The sequence below is a fragment of the Stenella coeruleoalba genome, assembly GCF_951394435.1.
Source record: "Stenella coeruleoalba genome assembly, chromosome: 17".
Taxonomy (NCBI): domain Eukaryota; kingdom Metazoa; phylum Chordata; class Mammalia; order Artiodactyla; family Delphinidae; genus Stenella; species Stenella coeruleoalba.
In genome coordinates, this window is record NC_137163.1 from 29347122 (window position 1) to 29375079 (window position 27958).

The 27958-nt window shown below is 34.8% G+C and overlaps 1 protein-coding gene across 12 annotated transcripts in view; it reads left to right on the plus strand.

Annotated features, from left to right (window-relative positions):
- The window catches only part of ANGPT1 (angiopoietin 1), a 476344-nt gene that overhangs the window by 315677 nt on the left and 132709 nt on the right, over positions 1–27958 (plus strand). For all 12 annotated transcript variants that reach the window (XR_013824499.1, XM_079901385.1, XM_079901383.1 and 9 more), the window contains 3 exons: positions 9211–9338; positions 17617–17718; positions 25947–26113. Coding sequence is in view for 11 of the 12 variants with exons in the window: in XM_079901385.1 (XP_079757511.1) it covers positions 9211–9338; positions 17617–17718; positions 25947–26113 (397 nt within the window). In the remaining variant the exon portion in view is untranslated. The remainder of the gene's footprint in view (positions 1–9210; positions 9339–17616; positions 17719–25946; positions 26114–27958) is intronic.

Here is a 27958-nt window from a genome sequence, read left to right on the forward strand (position 1 = left end):
AAATTAGCAATCCACGTATGACATAGGGTACTATGTATGTCCACATGGATTTAAGTGTTTATGTACCTTGTACGTCTCAGTAGCACAGGGAGATCAGCTCGGTGCTTTGTAACCACCTAGAGGGGTGGGATAGGGAGGGTGGGAGGGAGATGCAAGAGGGAGGGGATATGGGGATGTATGTATACGTATAGCCGATTCACTTTGTGATACAGCAGAAACTAACACACCATTGTAAAGCAATTATACTCCAATAAAGATGTTAAAAAAAAATTCTCTGAACAGTTGATTGCAGGGGTGAAGGGCTTATTTTAAATATGACTCCTTTGTAAGAATCAAAAAATTAAAGAGAGATAAAATTTTTTAAATGTATATATTTACCTACAATTATATGTAATGAGTAATATATTTTCCACATAATGTATCTCTTTAAGTAGTAAAATTTTAAGGAAATTTTAAAATATCATAATGGCAAATTTTCTGCAGTGTTTTCATAAAAGATTTTTCTAATAATTTAATTCATTATCATCAGCATGAATTAATTTATACCATAATACCATGATGCCTTTCTAAAAGTATATAATTTATCCCTTATGTTATATTTTGCCCAAACTATTATCATTTCTTATTTTTGCCTACTTTAAAAAAATTACTATTTTTTCCTCATACCCACAAAAAAGCTTTTAGTTATCAATTTTCTCATTGTTTTCAGGCCTGATTCTAGAAGATGAGCACAAACGCAGACATATGCCCACTCTCATCTCCCCAACCAGCCCTCCTCTAAACTTGTAACTTCTAGCAAATGGTCCATAGGCTGGGGGATCAATAATTAGGCTTCTGAGAATAATATCTAAAACTAATGGGGGTAAATCCTGATCAGCATGACTTTTAGGGTATGGACATTATTAAATCCAATGTGGCTGCTCAGGGACCTCTTACTTCCTAATCCTCTGTTTGCTTTTGAGGTTGTGGGCCATCACTGCTTCATATTTCTGCTAAGAGCTCCCGTCTCACAGAAAATTCTGCTACCTGTTCCTCTCTTCTATCTTCATCTCAACATTTTTCTTCTTTCTTGTCATTTTTGCCTCCTGTCATTTTCCCATACTTCCTGCTTCCAATGAGAAGAGCCTATACCCATTCAAAATTAAGGCCTGTCCTGATTCACCTAAGACCCAAGGGTGGGACCTTTTCAGCTAAGTATTGCTGGGGATTCACTCTGTGGCAAATAACGTATTAGAGTTCTGTTTGGGTTTGACATTACTTTAGAAGCCAGTAAGAAGTAGTTTTGGCTTTACAGTTAAAGACTTCCACTACTTATAAGTTTTGGTGAAGTTAGATAGCATCTCAGAGTTTCAGTTTTCTCATATATAAAATGATATATTGACAAATCCATCTCATAAGATGTTTATGAGTGTTAAATGAAATGAAGCATATAAAACATACTTAGCACCAGAAATTCAGAGTTGAGCACATAATTAGTATTCAATGAATGCTAGTTGATTTTATTATGATCATGATTATTATATTTCCACCAAGATGATAGTTAAGATTTTACACATTATCTACAAAATATATACATGTAAAGAATTTAAATTAGAATAAAAACAGTTCTTTTTATAAAAAATTTAATTAAAATAATAATGCAGCAAGTAAACAATGTTCAAGTGTTCCCTTATACCACAGTTAAAAGGAAAAGGAACAGTAGATTTTTAAAAAGGAAGCCTTTAGCTACTTAACCAAAGACTTCAGATTGAAAGTATTTATAAATATGTTTGTTATATTGTGACATAGCAATTTATGTTTTATATATATATATATTAGATTAAAAAATAGGTAATTGCCATTTTTGTAGGTTAAAAACAATCATGCTGAGATATCAACCCACAGATATTTAGGTTCATATACATATATTTTATATGAAATAAAATACCAATTTTGAAAGTTTTAATTTATAAGCGTAAAACTCGTATGTGTTTATATAGCTATACATAGGTGATACGTATTTATGAAATCATCGGTAGGTCTTCCTCACCCACCCACAAAATATTGAAATATTGAATATTGCCTACAAACCTTTAAACGTATTTTCTACACCCTTGAAATGCAAAATATTACCTTCGTCTACTTCTAGAAGTCCTTTCAAGTAAATTAGGATACCAGGGAATTTCTTAAATGGCCTCTCCATGAAATACCCACACACCTGGCTGAAGACTAGAGAATCTAAGCAATCAGTTTTTTGCTTGTTTGCACCTTGTCAGATATGCCATTTTACTCATCTGTACGTTCAGTTACCTTCAGTAACCTGTTGTGTGAAAATCACGGGCTAGGGTCAATTCCTAGTACTATGATCTCCTTAATGCTAATGGCCCAAAAAGTACCACAAGAAATATCCTTAAACCAATAACATGATCTGCATACACTCTGATGTTTGCTAAATACTGGAGATATATGAATGATTATCCACATCTAAGATTTAAAAAGAATAATTGAAGAATTGATCCCTTTATAGCAACTTATTAGGAATTAAGTAGGATCAAGGGCTCCTGGTTTTTATATTGCCTCTGGTAGCAAGGCTAATTGTCTTCTGCATTCTCTACTACGTTTTCTGAGACTCAGAATTACCAATTCCACATTCCAGGAAGTTTTCTCTTGAGGGTTCATCTGAATTGAAGTGCCCCTCTGCCTTAGCTTTCATGGTTCTTCCCTCAAGTCAGCCCAGTGGTAGATATGCCATCCGGGTTGGAATTGAGTAGGCAAATGAAGGCAACGGCCAGATAAAGCTAGCAGCTGCTGGAGTCAGCGTCTCAGGTTGCTCATTGGCTGAATGTTGGCTGGTGAAAGACAAACATGCACCTGCTTATGTCCCTGTTCTTTCCCTTTAGATCCCAGAAATTTGGTTGTATAGATAAGGGATGAATAATGATTCCTTCCTAAGACTTTCCTAAGATTTATTTGCTGATATTGATGTGGGTAAAGTGTTTGAACTGGCATACCAAGCTCTTAAAATTTAGTTCAGATAGCTTTTTTACATGTTTTATTCATTCAGGTGTTATCTCTTCTGAACAGCCTTCCCCAAGTCTACCTGGTCAGAAATAGAGTGTAGTCTCTGCACCTACTCTCAATGCACTTGATACATATCTCCAAAACAGCAATTGTGTGCATTATCTCTGTTCGGTATTATATTTAAACTGGTACCATTAGACTGAGAAGCTGTTGCTGGCCATCTTGTGACCAGGTAGAGAGTCAGCAACAAGTGAGTCAAGAAAAAGATAAGTAAACCAATTCCTGATCACACTGTTTGAAACCTGATCATGCTTTCCCTAAAGCTCTATCCTAGATTGTTGAATTACATGATTCAATAAATTATCGTTTTGCTTCAGCCAGCTTGAGTTGGGTTTTTCCCTATCATGGAAGATACTAATCATAGATGTAGCTATCATGAGATATTATGGAAGACCTACTAATGGGTCTTTCTCTCATCAGACTGTGATCACATTAAGGACAGGTTGTGGTTTTCTTATGTCTGTATCTCCATTATCTTGAAAAAGTCATGCAAATAGCAGATATTTAATCAATATTTACTGAAATTGTTAATATAGGATGGGTTAAACTAAGAAGGGACAGGAGGCAGTCTTTTAAATTGAGACAAATTAAAAGTCTCAGTCTATTTGTCTTATATTTAGGCTTTCATTAATTTTTAACGATGACAACTGAGGAAGGATAGTGGGATCAGTAAGAGAAAAAGAGAATATCGGTTTTGGAAGAAAATATTAGGTAAAATAAACAAATGAAAGTTGGGGTTGCATCAGGAACTGCTCAACAAGCAAGTAGAAATGAGGATCTGGAGGTCATGAGAGAAGCAAATACGTGGTGTCAGAAATGCTTGTATCTTAGAAATCTGTGTGAAAGTTTGAAGCCGTAGAAATTGGTTTGCAAAAAGAGCAGATGAAAAAGGAATAGAGATCCAAGAATAGAATCTTGGTGAGCATCTATTGGTAGGTGGGGAGAGAAACAGAACGCAATGAAGAGGAAAGAGAAAGGACAATTAGAGAAGTAGAAAAGGGACTAAGAGAGCTCAACACAAAAGGCAAGGGCAAAGATAGGCAAAGACAACTTCTGTAGAGGAAAAAGGTAGAGGAGACTTATTTTAAATGGTTTTGATCGTCATAGTAAAACATAAAACAATGTCATATATAAATAGAGAAGACAGGAGTGAGATTTAATCTTGAAAAAAGTAGAAAGATTTGAAATACACTTTTCAGGAAATGTAATAAAAAGTCTGTTAGAAATGACCAAGGGTTTGACTGAGAAGCATAGAGAACACAGCTCAGTTTAGAAAGTACACATTTGAAGGGCATTAAATAGCCTCACTTTAGTGTTTGCAGTCTAGAAATGGGGGTGAGAATGTGAATAAACGTCCTTCCTTGGGTCAGGATTTACCCATACAAGGGGTTAGTGGATGAAAGGACAGTGGAAGGAGGGCACTAGCAATTCCACCCGAACTGTGCTTAAATGCCTCACTCTCAGGCTGAAGGTAGGAAGAAGGAAAAAGGAGGCTAGGAAGAGGCAGATAGTAATGGTGGGGATCTAGACTCTCAATTAGAAGAAAGACAAACTCATTAAGAATTAAAGAATGGGAAAGGAAAAAATAAGAACATGTGATCAAAGGCGGAACTTTTAGATGTAAAGATCATTTTTTAAGAATTCATGCTTTTAAACCAGCTTTTAAACCAGTGTATTATTATAAGTTAAACCACTTTTACAGATATAGCTAAAACACCTGTATCAAGTATCAAGATTGCTCCTCCCTGCTCTGTCCAGTTGATGCTTCTTTTATCTTCTTCCATCAGGTTTTCTATGTTTGTCTCTTGTCATTTATCTTATATTCCTCCAGGCATTATCTTCCATCTTGCTGAATCTCAAGACCTTCTACAAAAATTTATCCTTAGTTCTGACACTTGCAATGTTCAGTTAATTCATCTTTGTTCTTGTCTTTCTGTGTTTTAAAATGTTTACTGTGTGTCCAGTTTTACAATATCTAACCATAACACTGAATTTCAGAATTCTCCAATATTTAACGAAGAAAATAGGCATGAAAATTGAAGCTATGAGATTAAATCTCTACAATCAGCATATGGTATATACATCATATATCATTTCATCTGAAATAATCTTTAATTCTTAATAAATAAAGTTTACAGTATACAGCAAGATTAGATTACCTGGGTTTTTTAGACTTAAACTTAACAATGGTGTGCCTTGATGTAGTCAATGAATGAAATAAGCTAATTATTAGCCCGCTCTGACAAGGAGAGGCCAGCTCAATATAATCCTAAGTGTAACCAGTCAATTGTAACTTCCCTGCATTTCGTCAGCTACAGTATTTATATTTGAGGGTAGAAGACAGCAGCATCCACCACTCCACTGAGTGGGTTGGCTAGCCTTCCACAGCCTGAGTGTCCTTTCCATAAGAAAGAATAAGAATGTAATGTTGCCATTGATGATATCATTATTATCATAACAGCAATAACTACCATTTCTTGGCACTTACTATAATTCAGTCACTCTGCGTTATGTAATTCACATACTTGCCTCAGAGATATGTATAAATTCCCCACTTTATAGATTAAAAAGAGAAAGCAAAACTCTGAAAGTCAATCTACCCTTATAGAAGGGGTCTTCAGACCATAGAATATAATACAAATATTAAAGGTAAGCTCTGAATGAAACTTTTAAATTGCTTTTAAATGCTATATTACTCTAAAATGTAGCCTGGATCAAACTTTCAAGCATAATATTACTAGTTAGTAAGTAATTAAAAACAAGCAGTCTAATCATCTGGAAAGAATGTATTTCAATTTTTCAAAAATATGAAACTATATTTCAAGAAAATGAAACATCTATATCAGATATGTTGCCACAATGACAACAACGAATCCATAGTATAACCATAGCACTAACTGTACGTTTTATGGTAGACTCCTCAAACCATTTTTCCAGTTATAAGACTTAATATCCATAGTTTGAACATTTTTATAAATTAGTTTCCAGAAAAATAAGATAATATCCAACTTTTTCCTTTTCTCTGTGTTATTGAAAAAGTGTGTGAAATAGCTTCCCTCTTCCCCAACAACAGTCTTTTCACCCACTTCATCCTGAAGAGGAAAAGAAAAGGGGAAGGGAGGTGGCAGAGAAGTGGGAAGGGAATGCATTCTCCTTACATAACTAAATAAGGGAGGGCAGGAAGTGGTACATTGAACAAGAAAACGTTTTCTCTTTCTTTAGATAAATGATTATCCCCACCTCTCACCCAAAAAAGAAAAATGGGTTTACCGTTGAATTCCTCTTGACCACATCTTCCTGTTTGTTCATCCTCTCAAGGGATTATAAATTTTAGTTAGTATTTCTTTACATCCTTTTTTTTTTTTTTGCATCTGATTTGGTTATTTTCAACAGAAGAGCAAGCATTTAGAATTTAGGAAGGTTTAGTTTTAGAAAAATAGTAGTCCATTTAGCTTAAAATAAGTAAGCACAAGTGAAATGCATTGATGTTTTTGAAAACAAGACCTTTGTATAATCCACTGACATGCCCAGTGCCATTAAAAGTAGCTTTTGAGTATATAAATATTCATTTTTAATTGCTATTTGCATACATTCTATGCAATGCTCTTCACCATCATATAATGTTAATCCTCTGATTACTTATTTTGTGTTGATATTGCAATTGTTCTTTTTGTGTGTGTTTTTATTTAAATATTTATTTATTTATTTGGTTGCATCAGGTCTTACTTATAGCAGGTGGCCTGCTTAGTTACGGCTCACCAGCTTCTTAGTTGTGGCACATGGGCTCCTCAGTTCTGGCAGGCAGGCTCCTTAGTTGTGGCATGCAAGTGGGATCTAGTTCCCGGACCAGGGATCGAACCTGGGCCCCCTGCATTGGGAGTGCGCAGTCTTTTTTTTTTTTTTTTTAACATCTTTATTGGACTATAATTGCTTTACAATGGTGTGTTAGTTTCTGCTTTATAACAAAGTGAATCAGTTATACATATACATATGTTCCCATATCTCTTCCCTCTTGCGTCTCCCTCGCTCCCACCCTCCCTATCCCACCCCTCTAGGTGGTCACAAACCACCGAGCTGATCTCCCTGTGCTGTGCGGCTGCTTCCCACTAGCTATCTATTTTACGTTTAGTAGCGTATATATGTCCATGCCACTCTCTCACTTTGTCACAGCTTACCCTTCCCCCTCCCCATATCCTCAAGTCCATTCTCTAGTAGATCTGTGTCTTTATTCCCGTCTAACCCCTAGGTTCTTCATGACCTTTTTATTTTTCTTAGATTCCATATATATATGTTAGCATACGGTATTTGTTTTTCTCTTTCTGACTTACTTCACTCTGTATGACAGACTCTAGGTCCATCCACCTCACTACAAATACCTCAATTTCCTTTCTTTTTATGGCTGAGTAATATTCCATTGTATGTATGTGCCACATCTTCTTTATCCATTCATCCAATGACGGACACTTAGGTAGGGGAGCACGCAGTCTTAACCACTGTGCCACCAGGGAAGTCCCTGATATTGCAATTGTGATGGGTGGTGTTTAGAAGTAGCTTTTAATATAAGTAGGCAAAACCACTAGTGCAAACAGGAGCTATGTAGAGAACCATAATGCTATTAAATGTTATAATTCTATATTTTTGTTATAGCAACATATATGACATGGATATTTCATTTCCTTGAACCATAGTAATTTTTGAAAATTTGAAATATTTATATTGAGATAGTCATTCTTTCTACAAAGATTAGACTGTTAATTTTTAATTACTTATAAATTAGTAACACCATGTGTCAAATATAAATCAGGTTAGTATTTTAGATTGTTAGAACATTTAAAATCATTTTAAAAGCACTGATTCATAGCTTACCTTTGATATTATTATTTTAAAATACCATAGTGACTCAGAGTGATTGAAAACAGATAATTATTAAGTAACCAGAGACTTTAAGGGCAAGATTATAAAATATTCTTAGGCTAATGAAACAAATTGCTTAAATAACATGTATTTATTAGAAAATACTAAATCATAAATATTTTATAAAGATACCACCCATATCTTTAGCTGAGGACTAGTAAATGAGGCATTTTTGTATTTTGATCTCATTAATAAGAACTTAATGGTGGTTGAAGCTCAATGAATGAAATAAAGTTCCTCTCAGTGGAGACTATATCTCTAATTAAATTTCTTTTTCCACTTGACTTCCAGCTTTTACTGAGCTCTTCCACCTATATAACTTAATTTCAAATCTTATTATATTTTTTTTTTGCGGTACGCGGGCCTCCCATTGTTGTGGCCTCTCCCATTGTGGAGCACAGGCTCCGGACATGCAGGCTCAGCGGCCATGGCTCACAGGCCCAGCCGCTCCGCGGCATGTGGGATCCTCCCAGACCAGAGCACGAACCCATGTCCCCTGCATCGGCAGGCGGACTCTCAACCACTGCGCCACCAGGGAAGCCCAGCCAAATTTTATTAATTTTTCTTCTTCTATTTGTATGTCATCCACCTGATAGTTTAACTTCAGACCATTAAATAAAAAACAAAGTTTACTTCCCTTTTCATTCTAGATAGTTAAATTGGATCAGGGACTTCTTTCTACCTTTTAATTATTTTGAGAGTTTTTAAAAAATAAAAATTTCTAGGAGCTCTTCAATATAAAGCCACAGAAAAACAGTACAACCTTCTTTTAGCATCTTAAACCTCCATATTATGTTTTGATGTTTGAATTTATCTTCACCTCTCCCTCCTCCGAAAATGCTTTAGCATTTTTCAAACTTTCCTATGAAATGTAGGTAAGAATGTTTTAGAAATTTTAGAAACATTGACAAAATTGTTACCAATTGCAGGTGTTACATGATCAAATTATTTGTCCCTTGAGTTGATGTTCTGGAAGTGATAGAGAAAAAAACAAGAAATTAAGCAAAATATAAAAAGTATTCAGTTATAAACTGATCACATATTTTTCCTATAGTTTTGTAATTCTGTGAGTCACCTCAAAATCTAGTATTGTTCTTATGATTGATTTTTCAATAAATGCAACATTGACATTTGTTTGGAGGAAATGAAGACTTGCTTACCTATACTTAGAGTCCATTTGGGCACTAATGGTACTGATATTCACGTATTGCAATCTTTTTTTTTTTTTTTTTGCAGTTTTACTAAAGGGAGGAAAAAAAGAGGAAGAAAAGCCATTTAGAGACTGTGCAGATGTATATCAAGCTGGTTTTAATAAAAGTGGAATCTACACTATTTATATTAATAATATGCCAGAACCCAAAAAGGTAAAACCAGAAGTGTTTGTTTATGAGATGTAAAGCAGATCCTAGTTGAATTGCTGAATAATCAGATTGATTTGTGGGCTTGTTAAACTGAAAATATTTGTGCCTGAGCTCTTTTCTCCCAAAGATACTCTGTTTCCCAGGTCCATAAAAGATGAAAACCCTATTGTACAGACCTCTTCCAACCCTCACATATCCCATCCCTATTTCACACACAGTTTTCCATTTACTCTCTGCTCATTCCTGGAATGTCCCATTGTTCGTAAATGCTTGCCTTGTACAGATTACATGTTGAAGTCACATATACTTCAAGTGCATGGAGATGAGTTAGGAACCATCTTCTAAAGTCCCAAGGACCCAGATGGTACACATCATCTACAGTTCAAATACCGTGGAGAGAGAGCTAGAGACATGTTTCTAGAACCACTCCTCCTATTTGGGTAGAGAAACATATTCGATCTTAACTCATAATCTTGAAAGGATTTGCTTTTCATATTTACCTAAGAGAGTGTGTTGGAGGATAGTTTTCATCAGTATATTGAACAGGATCCAAAGTAAACTCTGAAGTAAGAAAACACTGTCTTGCTGTCACACCTCTTCTATATACACTTTCTCCCTATTTATTCATTAAATCATCCATCCATTCCTTCATTCAATACATATTAAGTGTATGTCATTTATTTGTCAGTAAATGACTAGGGACATAATATAAAACAGTTCCCAGTGTAGTGGTGAAGACAGACAATTACGCAGAAATTATAACATACTGTAGAAGTGTAGTGATAGAGGCTGCTTGAAGCAGGGTTTATGGAGAGCCTTGAAGAAAGCCCTGTTTTTCAACGTATAAAAAACTTTAGCCAGATGCTCAAGACCCCAAGAGGACCACCTGTCCTTGCAGTGCTTTATCCTCAAAAGATGGAACAATTTTTCTCCTTTCATTGCCCCACCTAAATTACCAGTCCTTTGTCCCCATTTCCTCTGGGTACTGTGCAAATGCTCTTGGAAGGCTTTCCCCGATTCCCTCAAGCAACTTTGCATGACTCTCTCACTACCAGAATTCTATGAAGCAAGGATTTTACTTTCATCTTTGATTTCCCAGGACCCAGAATAGTTTCTGGCACATAATAGGTCCTCAGTAAATATGTGCTGAAATGAATGAATAAATAAATGACCTGCTGATGATAATACCAACACTTCTGTGTAGTATATAGTAAGTAAACCTAACTTACTTAGTCATTCTGATTGTTAGTTTCCTTTGATGGGTGAGAGAAATGGATCATGGAGACCAGTTTGCCAGATGTCACAGATGTCACACATATGTCAAGAGGGAGAGTCTGGACTCTACTATCCTCTCTGCTGATTTCAGTGAAAATTAGTGGTTTAAGTTAGCTCAATGATTTTTCCCTTTGCTGGAACAAAATTTTCTTCTGAAAAGAGGTCTTCCATACTGACCTATAACAGGGGGAAGAGATAAAGTGCAGGGGGTAAAAAAGGTGGCAGGCAGTTATGGACATTGCTACCTGGGTCACCTACCAGAGAAGTTTGGTTTCACTGTATTTCATTTTGGGCTTCTGTGCAAAATTTCACTGAATCGGGTGTTCCATATCTTAAAAAAAAAAAAAAAAATTGTGAAGGTACAGTAGCAAGTTTAGGAGTAAAGAGGAGAGGGTAATTTATTGTAAAAATGAGCTTTTTGAATCCTTTGGATCATATGACAGGAAACCTTCCTACTCTGCTTACTGATATCTTAAAATCATCCTTAAGTTTAAATTCAATTCATACATGTGCACAGGCATATATGCACACCCACACACTGACACACCATACAGATGGCATGTGAAGTGTGTTAGAAACTGTCCTGGGGGAGAGAAGTGGAGCTAACATAAAGACTTTCTGCAATTTACCTGTTTTGCTGCCCAAGACCTGACAGAACCCCTAAATGATTGTCACGTCCCCTCTAACATAATGACTATAAAAATAAAGTTAACTAAAAATATTGTGATCTTCCTTTTAAACTGTTAATAATTATATATGTATGAATATATAAATAAAATAATTTTTAAAGTTTTTAGATTAACTTTTACACTTTTAGAATCTTTTTCAGTCCGTCACCAATACTACCACGTGGCCCTTAGTGAGAGCATTACAAGTAAAGTTTGATCATTCCATTAAATTTAAGTCATGTAAATTCATAACTCTATTCTAGTTCAAAATGCTTTGAGATGCAAATAACGCACAGGCTGTTTGCAGAACCACTGCTTCTGTTAGGGTGGAAGAAAAGTATCCTAACTCATAATCTTGAATAACTCATAAACTTGAACAATAACTCATAAACTTGAACAATAACTTATAAACTTAAATAAATTTGCTTTTTTAAAAGATTACATGAAAGAGTGGGTTAGAGGATCCAGTTCACTAGTTCAGTGGCTGACTTCTATGTTGGTTTCACAACGATAACATGATTTAAATTTACGCCTCTGCAAAATAATGAATTTTACATATTATAGAGCTTCGGTGTTGTTCTTAAAAAAAATCTAAAACATTAAATCAACAAATGCCAAATACCTGCTAAATTAAACTTACTAGATTTAGTCCCAGGGAAAAATATTACCCCAAACAGATTAGCAATCATATCAATACAGGCCTGTAAGAGGCAAATTTTATCACTATAGAAACAGCCCCATGGCGCTTCAGATGGAAGAAGGATAAATTCACGTCATTTGTACTGTCATTAGATTTAGTTTAATTGGAAATAATAGCAGAGCATGGTGAGAGGGGGAGATAACTGACCATAAGGAAGAAAGACTTTGGCCTTCCTCTTGACTTAAGTGTTCATTCCCTTGTTTTTTTCTTTCTCTTTTCTGATCATGATCCTCTCACAAGTAGTAATATTGTTCTGTTCTGGAGATGGATACTTTAGGCTGATGCACCTGCCCTTTCTGGTAGGTAGCAAGTTTTGTTTTAAATCCCTTATTATATTCACATAGCTTAACATTAGTGAGAACAAATATTGTGTGAACTTCCCCAATGTAATTTAGAAACTGATTAATATAATAGTTCAAAAGTACTGTGCATTTACAGTTTGCCAGGTTCTATTCTAAGCACTTTAGATATATATCCTCACTTGTTTACTCCTTTCAATGACTCTATGATATAGGTGCTCCCATTATCCCTGTTTTAGAAAAATAACTTGCCCAAATCACATAGTAAATATTGAACACAAACTTTGTAACAAAAGAATTAACTCTAGACTGTACCATCTTAAGAGGGGACTAAGTAGGATAATTACTTATATTAGTATTGACTGAAGCCGTACCATTCATAATTTTTTATAGGAACCTATGTGAATGACACGGCTAAGAGTTTATTGTCAGAAAATTATGTTCTGATTGTAAGCCATCCCACTTCCTCATTTTCTTTTCTTATTTTGATATAAATAATTGGTATCCTCTCAGTTCTATAAAAAGTGCTTGGAAAATGCATCTTTAGGACCTTCACCCTTCCATGTAGATTATACTTTGGAGCTATAAAGTTTGGTGCTAATCGTGGATATGCTTAACAAAAACTTTGCTCATTTTAATGCTTGCAGAAGTTCTAGCAAGGGTAAGAAACTCAAGGCAAGCCTATATAAAAACAAAACAAAAAGTTCAATTATGTATGATATAAGATATGGATCAATCAATTAAATTGGCCTATTTAGGCAATTAACAAAAACTATTAATAGGAATTATTAATTTTAGGCAGAGTGAGAGTTGCAGGTATACACAATTGTTACACAGTTGTTTTGACTGACATCATTCCTTGCCAAGAAAGACTGTCTGCAAAAGTTAGAAGAGTATTATCTTTTCAAATATGACATGGAAGCCAAAGGCAGTTTTCTAGGACTATTAAAATTTTCAAGCAGATAGAAAATGAGAATTAGATCATTTATATATTTATTTTTTACTCTTTTTCATCATTAATGGCTCGTGGTTATCTTCCTCTCTGAATTCCCTTCAATGCATATTAGTAGGGAATAGGATTTTTCCTTTTATTTCATGTTTCTAAAACCAAATGTACTATAACCAGCTTAGTTTCATTCACTAAAACAAACCATTAAATCATAACTCTGATTATCGTAAAATATTTAAAAATTTGTTTCTGAATTTATAATTTCCCTAATTCTTGGAAAAGGACTATAACAAATGTATTGAGCCTTTTTTATTTAAGGTTATGGAAAAATAATTAACACTCACAAGGTTAATCATTCCAACTTGCACACGGCATAAAAGCATAAGAACTATGTGAATCAAATTTCCCCTTTTTGTTTGGGTTTAAATCGTTATATTATGTTAAAGGATATTTAATGCTTGAAAGCTTTGACCTTGCCTGGGATAGGAGCCAGTTCAATCTTTTCTCGAATAGAGTTAAGCCCAAGTCATATGATCAATAAATGCAACAGGCATAGTAAATGTAGTGGGGCCTGTGTCTACAGGAAGGACACTGCCAGATAGCACAAACCATACCATATTGGCGAAGGAACTTTTCAAGTCCTTTCGTATCTCAAATCTTTTGTAACCAACCACCTAATTTTTTTAACTTCCTTCATCTGTTAAGCATAGACTTTTTATTTTTCTTCAGACTAGAAATAACATGGTCTTTTGTGTGTGTGTGCTAGCTTGAATCCAGCTTCATATATATATGTACATATACATATATGTATATATATACATATACACGTACACTAAAAAGCATGCTCAAAGATTGATGTTGCCAATATTATTAACAAGAAGCTGGTAATTGTAATCATAAGGACAGTTTACTGAACTTCTATATATTTTGGCTTTATATGTTCTATATTATTCATAACAAATTATACATAATAAATTATGTGAAATATATATAATAGCTGTTATTAATATATGAGATATTATATACATAGAGTACATGTGCACAATATAAATACATATTATCTCATCTGTAAAATACATCTAAGAGATTAATGACAAAGCTTAGTGTGTGCCAAACACTGTTCTAAAAACTCCATATGCATTGACTCATTTAACCCTTGCAAAAGATCCATGACATAGCTTGAGAGAGCAGAGGTGGAACTTGAACACAGGCAATGTTGCACCTGAGTCCATGCCCCTAACCAATGTGTCATTCAGTTCTATTGTGTCCACATTCCACAAATGGCAGCTGTTATCCTTGCTGTTATTACTGAGTCCTAATAAGAATTGTAGAGCATAAGTCTAACCTCTTAAGTTCTCTGCACTTTAGCTTCCAAAGGCTGTAATCTGCCTGCGTAACTTCTCTCTCCTCTGGGCAACTTTCTCTGGGTCTTTACCTAAGAAGTACTCCCAACACATCTTAACATTTTCAAGTCACTAGATACCTTTGTTTAAAAGGAAAGTTGTCTTTTTCTAAAATTAGTGAGTGATTTTAAAACTTTTTAAGTGCATAGAATTTTAATAACATAGATAATAGTAATAAAAAAACTGTAAAGAACAGTTTTCTCTACACACTCTATATTTATAGATGTAGTTATTCCTTTCCCTGAGTGTGTTAAGTGGACTTTATAGGTTTGCAAACACAGTTTGGCAAACTTTCAGTCAATCAGTGTCCATTAGGAAATCAAAATCTGGAAAAAAATTCTAGAATAACCAGTCAAGGCAGGGTAAAATATAATTTAAAAACAAGTGAAATTAGTTTCCTCTAACAAAATATTTCCTTGACATTTTCACTCACTCTTATCTGTTTTACCAGTAAAGTTCCATTTGGCCACTTGTGTTGAATCGCCAACTATGCCCTCTGTAAACTGTGCCATCTGGATTTTATTCTTACAGAAATCCTTCAGTCTCTCTCTTCAAGGTCACTAATGGCTCCTTCATTTTAAATTTAAGTGTGTATTTTCTTAATCTTTATTTGTCTTGACTTGTCTGGAATATTTGATTAAGTAGATTATTCCCCCAACTCAAAATCCATCCCCAGCTTTCACTGCATTCCATTAATCAAGTTTTCCTATTTTATGTCTTTCCTTATTGCATCTCTAGTGTTTCAACAAATATTCATTTAGTACCTGCTAGGCTACTGTCCCTACTGCTCTAGGCACCAGGGACAGTAGCAAATAAAATGAAGTTCCTGCCTGTCTAAAGGTTATTGGTGTCTTTTATCTCCATCAGTGGTTCACCAAAGCCCATTCTTGGACCCGACCCTCCCCCCACATCTGTTTCCACTTTTTTTTTTTACTTCTTTAAAATTCCATCTTTGTGCTATCAACTACTGCTTTCAAGAAAATTACCCCTAATATAATTTTGAATTAGGTAAACAGGGGGTTCAAATCCTAGATCCAGTACCTGTTATATTAATAATAACCATTGGTAAGTTGCTGAAATACTCAAAGCCTTAGGTTTTTCATCTGCAAAATGGAGATAATAATCATACCTACATCACAGGGTTCTTGTGAGATAAATTAGAAAATGCGTGTAAAGTGTTTAAATTATCTAGCAGTTAAAAAGCATACTATTGTTATGACTATTTCTTTCTTAGTCCCTCATGCTCTTATCCTTATTCTTACCCTTGATCTACCTACAGTTAGATCATCTCTAACTGATCAATAAACTCCCCCTTTTGGATGACTATGCTATCTGAAACCCTAGGTTTTCAAAACCATGATCATTTTCTTTTCTCACATGTTAGCTCTCTTCCTTAAATTTCTCATTTAGATTACTGACTATTATTCTCAGGTCACTAGAGTTGAAAATTGTGGATTCCCACATCTCTTTAACTCTACAGGGGCACTCAGTGTTTTAACTTCTAGGTGTTTTAAGGAAATTATCCGTATTTCGTTCATCATAATATCGCCAGTTGTAACACAGAATCAATGCCCAAAAATGCTTGTTGGGTGAAAAAAATTGAATTAGAATTAGAATTAAGGAAGACAAAAGACTAGATGGAGGTTATCTTGAGGACAAAGAGCAGGTGCATAGAGGTTAAGGGATTAATAGAGGGAGAAATTTAGGACAGGGAGAGGAATTTCAAATCTGTGATCTTGGAGGTGAGTCAGTTCCTAGTGATAATGAATACATACTGATGGGTGCATGTTCAAATTAGAGGAAGAGCCCTCAGGAGAGCATTTTGCCTATTTTTGTATGCTCACAGTTAAGTATGTACCTCCTAGTTCCTTTTACTCCGAGGAAGTACATGGACAATTTGTCCTTTGAATAACAGTTCTTGTCATTGTTTTCATACCCTTTAGCCATTTGTGCTCCAAATTTAATGCCTCAAGGAAAACACTTGAGGTTTTCCTTTAATCAGGCTCTTTGCCCACACAGCGTGCCTGCTGCTGTTGCCTCATATCTACACCTTTAGCCAGCCTCCAAATTGCTTTAGTAGTCAATTGCCGGGGGAATGATGTTCCCCAAAGCTGAGCCCTTGAATAATCAAGCTGCCACATTTATGCTACATCAATTACAGTGATTGCTCTCCAAAGATAATGCCATTACAGATATGTTTCTCTCCTTGGGTGGACTCTGGGGGAAATGAATCAATTTCTAAATAAATAGTATTATATTTAGAAAAATTGAAATAAGCATAATCTTTGAAAGATTTGGATAACTTTTCCACATGGGAAAGAAATGCTTCTCACAGTCAGAAGGAATACAGTATGTCATGTTCTCTTCTTATTGTTCGTGACAAAAATTCAAGCAAATAATGTGTTCTCCATATGCTGGGGACCAAATTTTGCCTCTAATGTAATACTGAACCATCAAGAATAATTATTGTTGTATATGAGCATGTAGGAGTTAATATACAATGAAATGTGTAATAGCTAAATATAAATGATTTTTTAAATATTATTTTTCCAAAACCTTCATTATTAGTATATTGTGATTTAACAAATTAAAGATAGAAAATTCCAAATCTTATGTTTTAGCAATAAAATGGTCTGTAACTTTGGAAACTTTTAGTAGCATTTTAAAAAATAGAATATACATAATGCCTATTACCATTTAAGACAAACTTTTTAAAAATAATTTTTATAGTCTGTGACTGAGACAATTTTCAGCTGACTGATTTAAACCTTTACAAGTAATTTATCATTTGATGGGATTTAATCAGAAACAACTCAAATACAGGAAGAAATAGCCAATAAAATGTCTAAATTAATATTTTCAACATGGCAGTTTTTATTATTTTTGTCTGTAGGCCTATCCATCCTATTTCTGTCTTGAAACATATCTGATACCTGTTTGTTTAAAATAGACATAATTTTCACTTGACTTTATTTTCCCTTTGTCAGGTATTTTGCAATATGGATCTCAATGGGGGAGGTTGGACTGTAATACAGCATCGTGAAGATGGAAGTCTAGATTTCCAAAGAGGTTGGAAAGAATATAAAATGGTAAGATGGAAGAATTTACATAGTTTTTGATGTTTTATCATGAGATTTTCTTCACTACACAATGTGATAAACTTTTGTATTTTTAGATGTCTTTCAGTTATTTAAAAATTAAAATAACGTTTGTGACATTATTCTCATTAAACACAAAACACTCATAAATCTTTTTCAGTAAATGATTTCCACGTGTGCATCAGAAGGAAAAATATATTACTGAAATTATTTAGTGAACTGTTACATATTGTCTGAATTTGTTCCTGGTTGAATGAGGGTGGAGGAAGCTAGAATTTAGACCCAGGCTGTGTACATGAGCCAGGACAAGGGAAGTGTGCAGGGCTGTGGGCTGTGGTGCAGGACTGGGAGGTACTACCAATGGCTTCACTCACATGGCTGGCAAGTTGTTGCTGGCTATGGACTGAGAACTCCTCGATGTGGTTAAGTTGGGCTTCTCCCAGTATAGTGATCCAGGGTCATCAGACTTACTAAGTGGCAGTTGGCATCCCTCAAGCACAAAAATAGAACCTTCCAGTCCTTTTTAAGATTTATTAGACCCAGAAATGGCATGGTTTCACTTCCACTACATTCTTTTAGTTAAAGTTGATGACAGGGCCAGTCCAGATTCAAAGTGAGACAAGTACACAAGGGTGTGAACTGTGAGGCATGATTCACTGAGGTCTCCAAAATACCAGCAGACCTCATCATCATCATCATGATCACCATCATCATATCTAACCCTTTCAGTGTTTAATATGTGTAAGCCTCATACATAAATTCTTACGTAATTTTTATATCAAACCTATTATACAAAATTACCTGTGAGAACATAGGATAAAGGTGATGTTGCCAAGCAAGGGCTCGTTGCCTAAGGTTTGTAGAAGCCAATACTATGGCACAGGCTTTTGAGAAAAGAAAGAGCTTTTATTTCGAGGTCAACCAGTAAGGAGACAAGAGGCAAGGCTCTTGAAGTCTGTCTCCACAGTCCAGGGATCAGGGTGAAATTTAAAGGATCAGGGGAATCTCAAACATAGAAGCTGATTGGCTAGGCTTGAATCAGTCCATATAAGCTGCTGGAACCCAGAGTTTTCATATTAAAAGATTTCTTGCTCTGTGAAGAGCTCCAGGAGCAACATTTCTATTCTTTGAGTTCTGTAGACTGAAGATTCTTGGTTCTGGGGTCACCCTGGAGACATGGCTTCCTGTCTTACACATGCACTGCTCTAGTCTTTACTCTGCCACTTACAAATGGAGTGATTTTTGGCAAATCACTTAACCCATACCTTAACTTTCTCACTTGTTAAAAGAGTACATTAATAATAGTACCTCATCTGCCTTGCAGGGATATTGTGAGGATTAGCTATAAGTAAAGCTCTTGGCACATTGAATTGTCAGTAAATAGTAAGTATTATCATGATCCAAGATTAAAACATCAAAGACTGCAAATTTTTTTCTTAACTCTGGCAAAAATATTATTTTGCAAATCACCTTAAATCATGATTATTTTCACCACTAAAATGAGACATGAAGCAGTTATCTGAGAATTAGACTATAAATATAGATTCTGGCAAGTCTGAAATACATTATTATTAATACTAATGGTAAAAGAAAATTTGATATAAAGTTGTCATCACAGTGACTTTCCAAAATGGTGACTTACTAGCTGTAAGCATCTGCTGCCTTGGCAAACTAGGCACGTTAAGTAAGAGACTGACGTATGAAGGATGGCATTGATTCATGTCTTATAAGCATTTACCAAATGTATATATTTTAAGCAATTTTTTAAATTATTGGAATAGGACTGAATTATTGTTTATTCACAATAACCAAAAGCCCCAAACTTTTGTGAAGTTTACTCCTCTCCCTTTTTTATTTATTTTTTATTTTTTTCCCCTTTTTTAAAGTAGAAAGACTATCATGTTTTATTCAAACTCGAACAGTTTATCCTCTGAGTGTCAATTCTACATGGTCAGAAATGAGATAAACTCCAAACTTCTGAAACATTTTGGCAAAAATGAGTCTGATGATGTCTTTTTGTTTTAATTAAAAGAATTTATTATATGTTATAACTTGGTTAATTTTCACCAAAACACATGATATAAAGTGTTTCCTCCAGAGCTTTTCTTTCACCTAAAGACAAAATAATGACTCCACAAAGAATGGATATAGACCCCTTATGCCAACGCTTATCAGTCACACCCACTTCTGCTCCCTGAATCAGAACTTGCTGCTAGGGTGTACATCCTTTGGGAAAAAGAACTTCTTGGCATGTACCACTTCTTCCTCAGTCTTCCCTGATGTTTTATATGCAGTAAGATGCTTCACTTCTTTCTCAGGCACTGAGTATAGAAATAAAGTTTTATCCCTTCTTCTTTTCTGCCTTTCCTCCCTCCTTCCCTTTATTCTGGTTGACATCTATGGGCTGCCTCTTGCTTCATAAGGTCTCCAGAACAATATGTTAAAATTACCAACACATGAAATTACAAATATATATATAATGATAATTTTTAAACCTCTCTTAACATGGAAGATTTGCAATTTATTTGATTCTTAACATTGGCTTTAAGCCTACAAAATCTTTTACCTAAGCTTTGTTTTCACTTAAACTTCCTTATGAGGAGATTAAGCAAAACCTGGTTTATGGATTTGTAAAGATGTTTGCTGAGAGGGAAGTCTGGAGTGGGCTTTTAAAATGAGGCACTTAAGGAACTATATTAACTCCTTCGAGCCATAAGGATACCATTTAGTGGCCTCCAGCAATAACACTTACCAGGAGTACTTTTGCATATAAAGCCCAATCAAGCTAGGAGTTCCAAACAGTACCCCAGTGGCCTAACTTTACAGAAGGTAGTGACTAATGCCCTGGAGACAACCTGTCTTTGTATGGAAAACAATTACCCATATAAACAGAGCTTCCTACTGACAAACAAGTATTTCAGGCTGAGCACAATACCTTCTGGGAGTTCTTTGTTTCTGGAAAGAAATTAAGAGCACATTTTCAACTGCATTTTAAACTCTTCACATTAAAAGGAGAAAAATACATAAGAAGTTTAAAATGCTGAAATAAATCATCCTCTGATCTTTCTTGGGCTGTCTCAGCAGTTAGAGGAGATGCACAATTGAATCGTATACTAAGCACCTTTGGAAAGCCACAGCTCGGTAACCCTGAGTTCTTATCTGTTTTCTTTAATGATTTTATGAAAAGAGATGAAATCCATAGGATACATGGACTGTGTCTGTTTTCAATTGTTTCAGCTATAAAAAGTCAGCACTTCCTATGAGCATTATCAGACAAAAGAAATAAAGTATCAGGGACAATTATTTTATTAACTTGGAAAAATACAAGCCAAAACTGAACATTTCTGCAGATTTTGGCAAAAACTAACGAATATTGATCTTTCCCCTCTGTGCTTTTTTTTTTTTTTTTTTTTTTTTTTTTTTTAGCAAAATGTGGTTTTTAAGGCCAATTTTAAGTCAGTATTAGTTTAAGCTAAATTCCAGGGTCTTTTGCCTTTTATTAAAGAGCTAAAGGAGAATTAAAATTGATTAACAATCTCTCTGAATTATGATATCAAAATCTTTCATACAATTATGATTGACATAACTAAACAGTTTTCATGAAACGATATGGCATAGCATCCTTGGACTTTATTTATAAAAAGGAAGAAATTCTATTTTTATTACTATTGTTTGTTTATTCAATAAGGATTTGCTGCTTTTTCAGTGTCAGCCCTGAATTTTGTATAATATTTTACTTTTATTCTTATGAATGTTGCAAGCTATTTATTTGGAGTAAAATATAAACCTGTGGTAAGCTGTTATGTGTACAATAATGTGTAAACCTTTTTTTGCTTGTTTGTGCATTGGTCATCTCTGTATTTCAGGCATAAGTATGAATTTTTTTAAGGACAGCCCCATAGTACATAATCAACACTTAACTCCTAATATCTTCAATCTGAAGATGAAGTTTTATCTCTTCCCTTGTACCACTTAGGTAATTTGATCTGGTTAATTTCTTTTTTTCTCATTTGCACTTGGAATAGTTATTCTACGTCATAATCCTATGGTTCCCCACCTTTAGTACACAGCACACTCGCCTGGGGAACCTTTTAAATGTACAGATCTCTAAGACCACCCAAGACATACTGAGTCAGAACCTCCATACAGGAACCAAGTCATCTATATTTTGAAAAAGCTCCACAGCTCTTTCTGATATGCACTGCCAATTGAAAGTAAGTGTCAGAACGATCAGTTTATTAGCATGGGCTTAAGATCTCAAAAATTACCTCTTTTGTAGATCCTAAAACTTTTGAAATGTAGTGAGAAAGAGATTAAAAAATATAGGACCACAGTAGAGTTGAAGAAGACAGCTTTTCTTTAGCATTAGGAAAGCAGAAACAAGAGTAAGAAGATAATCTGTAGACACAAACTATGGTTTGTGTCATAGTTTAGCCCCGGTTGCAACCAGGTGGTTTAAATTTCTTGTTTAATAATTAACTTCTCGGATTAAAATGACAGTACTCATTTGTATAAACCAATATTCAACTTGTCATAAGAATACATTAGTTCCTAGCATCTGAAAGCCATTTAAAGAATTGGTTCCTATCGATACCCTTATTAATTCTCAGGCTAAGACAAGACCTGGATTATTCTTGTTCCCTTTCTCGTACAGAGTAGAAAAGAACCTGCTTAACATCATATAGCTTATAGTCTCTTGGGAGACAGGCGAGTAAACAGAAAATTACTATATATTATGATATATTCTCTAATTATAATAAAAACAACTAGATTTTTGTTAAGTGCTTCTCATGCATCAGCACTGAGTTAGATGCTTTAGGTATATTTTCTCACTTTTTTCTCACAACAGTATATATGGAAATGACATTTTAAATCCTTGTTTTGCATATAAGGAAACGGAGGCTTAAAAGTAACAGCAAATGTGTGGCAGAGCAAGCCTTCAAATTGGAGCAGAGAGAGGGAGTAGAAGTTGTTGAATCAAAGCCAAGTCTTTATTCCTAGGTGTCAGATTCGTGGCCGGCCTGATAAACTAGCCAGTAGACAGTTTACTAATGTTAGGAACCCATTTCCCCTTCTTTCTTGAATTTTTCATCTTCCTGATGAAATGGTTGTTTCTGCATCACTGCACTCAGCTATTAGAAGGTTTCTTCCCTACACTATCTCTCTAACAGTCATGTTGATTCCTTGTAGCCAATACAGCATATTTAGAAAGTTTTTTGAGAAGGTGCATGAAATAAAATTTTTGTTTATGAAAGCAAATTTCATTGCTTTCTTTTCAGTTGCTTCTTCCTCTATTTTCAGTCAGAAAAAGCAAACTGTTTAGGAAGGGTTGTTAACCTCCGCTTAGAGGGGCGTACAAACCTGCATGCCAAGAGGGGAATGGAGGCTCTTGGAGGAATGATACAAATGCTTCTCCTTTTCTGAGGCTGGCTGGAGATCACTGTACTTTTCACTAAGCTGGAGAGCTTTTATCCTTGCAGCACTTTCAACGGCATGGAAATATTTGATCTAAAACTTAACACTTCATCATTCCCACCCTCCTTATTCACAGTTAGTACAATTACTGAATCTCTTCTAACTGGCTACACAAAAGAGGGAATCAAGTGGCTATAGAGAGAGTTTTGACATGTCTGAGCTGAGAAGAAATGCAAAGAGAATCCAAGCAGTCTTCTTTTTCTTCCCAGTGGCTGCTGCAACTGAGAATGTGCTAATTCTTTGACTTTCAGTCCCCTGTAACTTTCTGCTTTGCTTATTCATTGGAGAAGGTAAGCTTTACTCTTCTCCCTGGTATGAAGCACCAGCTGCCCTAAAAATGTGTAAAATTCTTAGCACATCTTAAATTGCTCTAAGATTTCCTGCTACTGTGGGACTCTTGCAAAGTGTGACTTGAGCATCTTAGGAACAGAGAAGAAAGGAGGCACTGGAGTATGGACTTCATCATCTACCTGTACTCTGAGCTACAGGTAGATAGATGATCTTTGGGGATGCATATAACCACTGCACTTTGGACAAAGGGTGTTCAGTTAATCAAAAACTAAGCTAAATTGGGGAATAACCTTAAAAGTGTACCTCTATATGCTAATACATTTCATTGAAATATAAAAAATATACATTCATTTACCCATGTGTTTATAATGTAGGCTCAAAGCTTGGAATTCTGAGTCAGTGGCTCTTTCATAAAACTTTCCCATAATCAAATGCATCAAATTTCTAGCTTCTGTTTTTTTTAAACTAGAGCAAGTAAGGCATATACAAAGTAATGTACATTAAAAATCCTCTAAAGTTTTATTATTTTCCTCAGTCTTTTAGAGTTGTTGCAACAACATATAGCTCAAAAGCGTTTTTTAGTGATTTGCTTTCATTGAGCAAATCTAAATATTTAAATTAGTTTTTATAAAAAACAAAACAACAAAAACTCCTCTTTCCCCACTAATATTTAACTTATTTACATAACATTATAAATCTTATCATTACAATAACAGAACTGGCATAAATGAGTTTGAGACCGAATGCAGTTGGCCTTTGGTAAGTCACTCAATTGGCAGACAGTAGTGCACAAATGTATTTAATACTTTCAGTGTACTCTGGGCATCAATATATTTTAAGTAAGGAATGGAGAATAATGATTCATATGTTAAGTTGGTTAAAGGAGAAATCAGTTAAGAACACTTCTACTGTAGTTGTAATTCTGTAAAGTTGATATACATTAAATATGAAAAGAAACAAATATTTTCCAAATTCTATCTTCTGTGTTGAGAAAATAAGGATTGTTGTGATTATTTTAGTACTTCCCTCATACTTCTTCTTAATACAGATAAAATAAAACTTTTGTTAATGAATACCTCAATGAACCAGAATATGTTTCTTTCTGCAACATAAAAGTATATTATGTGATTCCTGGACACCTCCAAGTCTTCCAAGCATGAATGTGCACAAGATAAACGGGGAGTTTGTTCAGATTCAGATTTATGGACTGGCTCTCAGATAGCTTGATTCAAATTGGAGCCAGGAATATTTTTTTTCAACTAGTGCTCCAGTGATTATGATTCAGTTGGGCACTTTAAGAAACACCCCTGAGACACAACCAAATTACCTACAACAAGAATTATGTATTAAGGTTACTTCTCTGAATGCAATTGCAGGGTGCCATAGCCTTTGTTTTCTTCCTTCCTCCCTTTCTTCCATTTTCTTTGAACTTCAATGAAACATATGGAGTGCCCAGTGTATGCCAGCATTCTACTAGTCTTTGAGGATTCACAAATACAACACAGTTTCTGTCCTCAAGGAGTTCATAGTCTGGTCAGTAAAACAAACCCATATATCAAGAATTACACTGAACTTCAAGTTTTACCAAGGAACACTTTCCGAGGCAATTGTGAATACCCAAAATCTAGGATGCCAGTAGTTTCCTAGGGTTTTAAATTTTCCTATCACTAACATAGCCAACATTAAGAGTTAGCTTTCTCTTGTGTACTTTCTTTTACTCCACAAAGAAAACTATTTTGAACACACTAACAGTGACTGGGATTGCCCTAAAGAGAACAGTGGAACCATACTGAGATTCTGGGGCGGAGCAGCCAGCTAGGTTCACTCACTAGCTCTTAAGTGTCAAAATCCTAATCTATTGAGGCGAAGTATTTAAATGATTACAGTTCTGGATTTACAGATTTGCTTATTATTACTTAAAAATGAAAATGTTAAAGCTAGGGAAGTTAAGGGTCTAGTAATCTGTTATTATCTACCCATAATTTGACTTGTGAATAATAATAACAAAAATAATAATAATATTGTTAAATAACTTGTCTGATACTATGCTGATGATATTCATTGAAAAATATTTAAACTATGTTGAAAATATTCCGTTAACTAGTATTTTAGAAACGTTTTCAAAAGCAAGCTGTGATTGAGAAGCATTTACTGGTTAAACCCATTAACCAGATTCATTTAATTCGAAAACATCTCATCTACACAGATTTCTATATCAGAATTTACTGTAATAAAGAGTTAGACATGAGCCTCGATGGGGGGAAACATAGCAGAAAAATACTGAGTGAGTAATCGAAGAAAGTGTATAAAAATATGAAAGAACCAAAAAAAAATATGAAAGAACCATCTTTAATTTTAAAGAATGTTTTTTATTGTTTAGAACATAGCTTAATACTAAACATGGAAAGAGCTTCTCCCTGAATTAACAACTGCATCTCTGTCTTCTTTCACAGGGTTTTGGAAATCCCTCTGGTGAATATTGGCTGGGGAATGAGTTTATTTTTGCCATAACCAGTCAGAGGCAGTACACACTAAGAATCGAGTTAATGGACTGGGAAGGAAACCGAGCCTATTCACAATACGACAGATTCCACATAGGAAATGAAAAGCAAAATTACAGGTAGGTCCTTCTTGGGTGTGGTGTTCAACTGCCTCAGGCCTAGTCATCTAAGAGTTTTAATGGAAAAGTGTGAAAAAAAGAAATGATCAAAGTTATCCTTCAAAATGAAAATCAGGCTGTCTAGGCCTATGTCAAAGGGATGCAAAAAACCCTATAAAGACTTCTTCAAAGCTTTAGATTTCAGTTCTCACAGACTGGTTATTTTTTATTTTTTTTAGAATTTTTTTTTTAATTGGAGTAGAATTGCTTTACAATGTATTAATTTCTGCTGTACAGTGAGGTGAATCAGCTATATGTGTACCTATATCCCCTCCCTCTTGGACCTCCCTCCCATCCACCCCCCCACCCCACCCATCTAGGTCATCACAGAGCACTGAGGTGAGCTCCCTGTGCTAGCTATTTTACACGTGGTAGTGTATTTATTCACAGACTGATTATTTTGATGTTGGCTTAAATTCTAGAGGATATGGAATTAATTCAAACATGATATTATTGTTGTTATTTTTATTCTTACTGTTATTGTTATGGAGGTGCAGTGAATTTATACATATAAAACTAATGACAGAGAATTGACTCAAACTCAGGGGCTTGAAATAAATGCTTTCTTCTATCAAAAGATTTTTTTTACTTATACTTCCCTTATTTACTTTTCTTAAATTATTTTTTACATTATCTTGAAGGTGACAAAAGAGGAGTAAAATTTTATGTTTGAATGATTTACTAAAAAATAAGGTGAGGCATAATTTAGAATTTTTTGGTCAGTAATGTGAGAGACAAAAATAAAGTCCAAGTAATGGCATCAACATACACAACACATCATTGCGGATTAAAAATAGGCTATATACTTAATTGTTAACATCTCTGATTTTTTTTTCAATGAGCAGCTTGTACACTAGAAGAAAATGGTTAATCAAGTAATGCAGGGTGGTAAATTCATTTCACAAACACTTATTGTATTACTTCTATGTTCCCGGAACTCTACTAGGCACTGGCAAACTTGCAGTCAGTGATGAGGTCACTAGTCTCCCAGACCTCACAGTTTAGCTTTGTTACAAACTAGGTCACTAAATAACTGGTTGGCCTTCCTTGAGAACAGGAAGTATATTTCAGTTACTTTTATATCAGTACCCATAAATGCAATACTTGGCACATAGCAGGTCCTTAATAATGGTGTGTGACTCAGTTTTGTAAATTAGATAAACAGTAAATTAGGGTTGCAATGATTTTAAACTCTCGATATCGTGGCTACTCTACATTGGTCTTGGAAACACGATTGTGTGCATTAAAGGGTTGGCACACTGCTTCAAACAAAATGCAATGACAGCGACCAAGGCCTTATGCTTTTTTTCCAACCTGTGTGGCCATCTCCTCATAGTTCAGCTGTTTCTGCTGCTATTTGTCTTTTTGAAACATGCCATCCTTTAGGAGTTTAAATCTACAATTCTTTTATGAACACATCTCATTTTATTTTAATGGATTATGTGTGGGATTGGATCCTTGGAGACATAATAAGCATTTTCTTAACAAACGGTGATGATGTCACCACAACAGAAGATGAGAAATAGATCTAAAGAGTCGATAGTCTCATGGTGGGGAGAGAGGGTGTGCATCTGGCAACTCAAGAAACCAAAGAAGAGACATTTATAAAATTCAATGGACTGTAAGAAGAAATGTTTCCAAGGAGGTCAATATTTTGAGAGTTTTGTAACAAGAAAAACCACTGTAAAACATCAGGGGTACTCTTATGTAAATGTTTTGAGCTGAAACTTGAAACTATATGAAACTTGGCTAATGTCAGACAGCCTGACAATAGGACTAGCAAATAATTAGTCTAGTCTTTTTTCT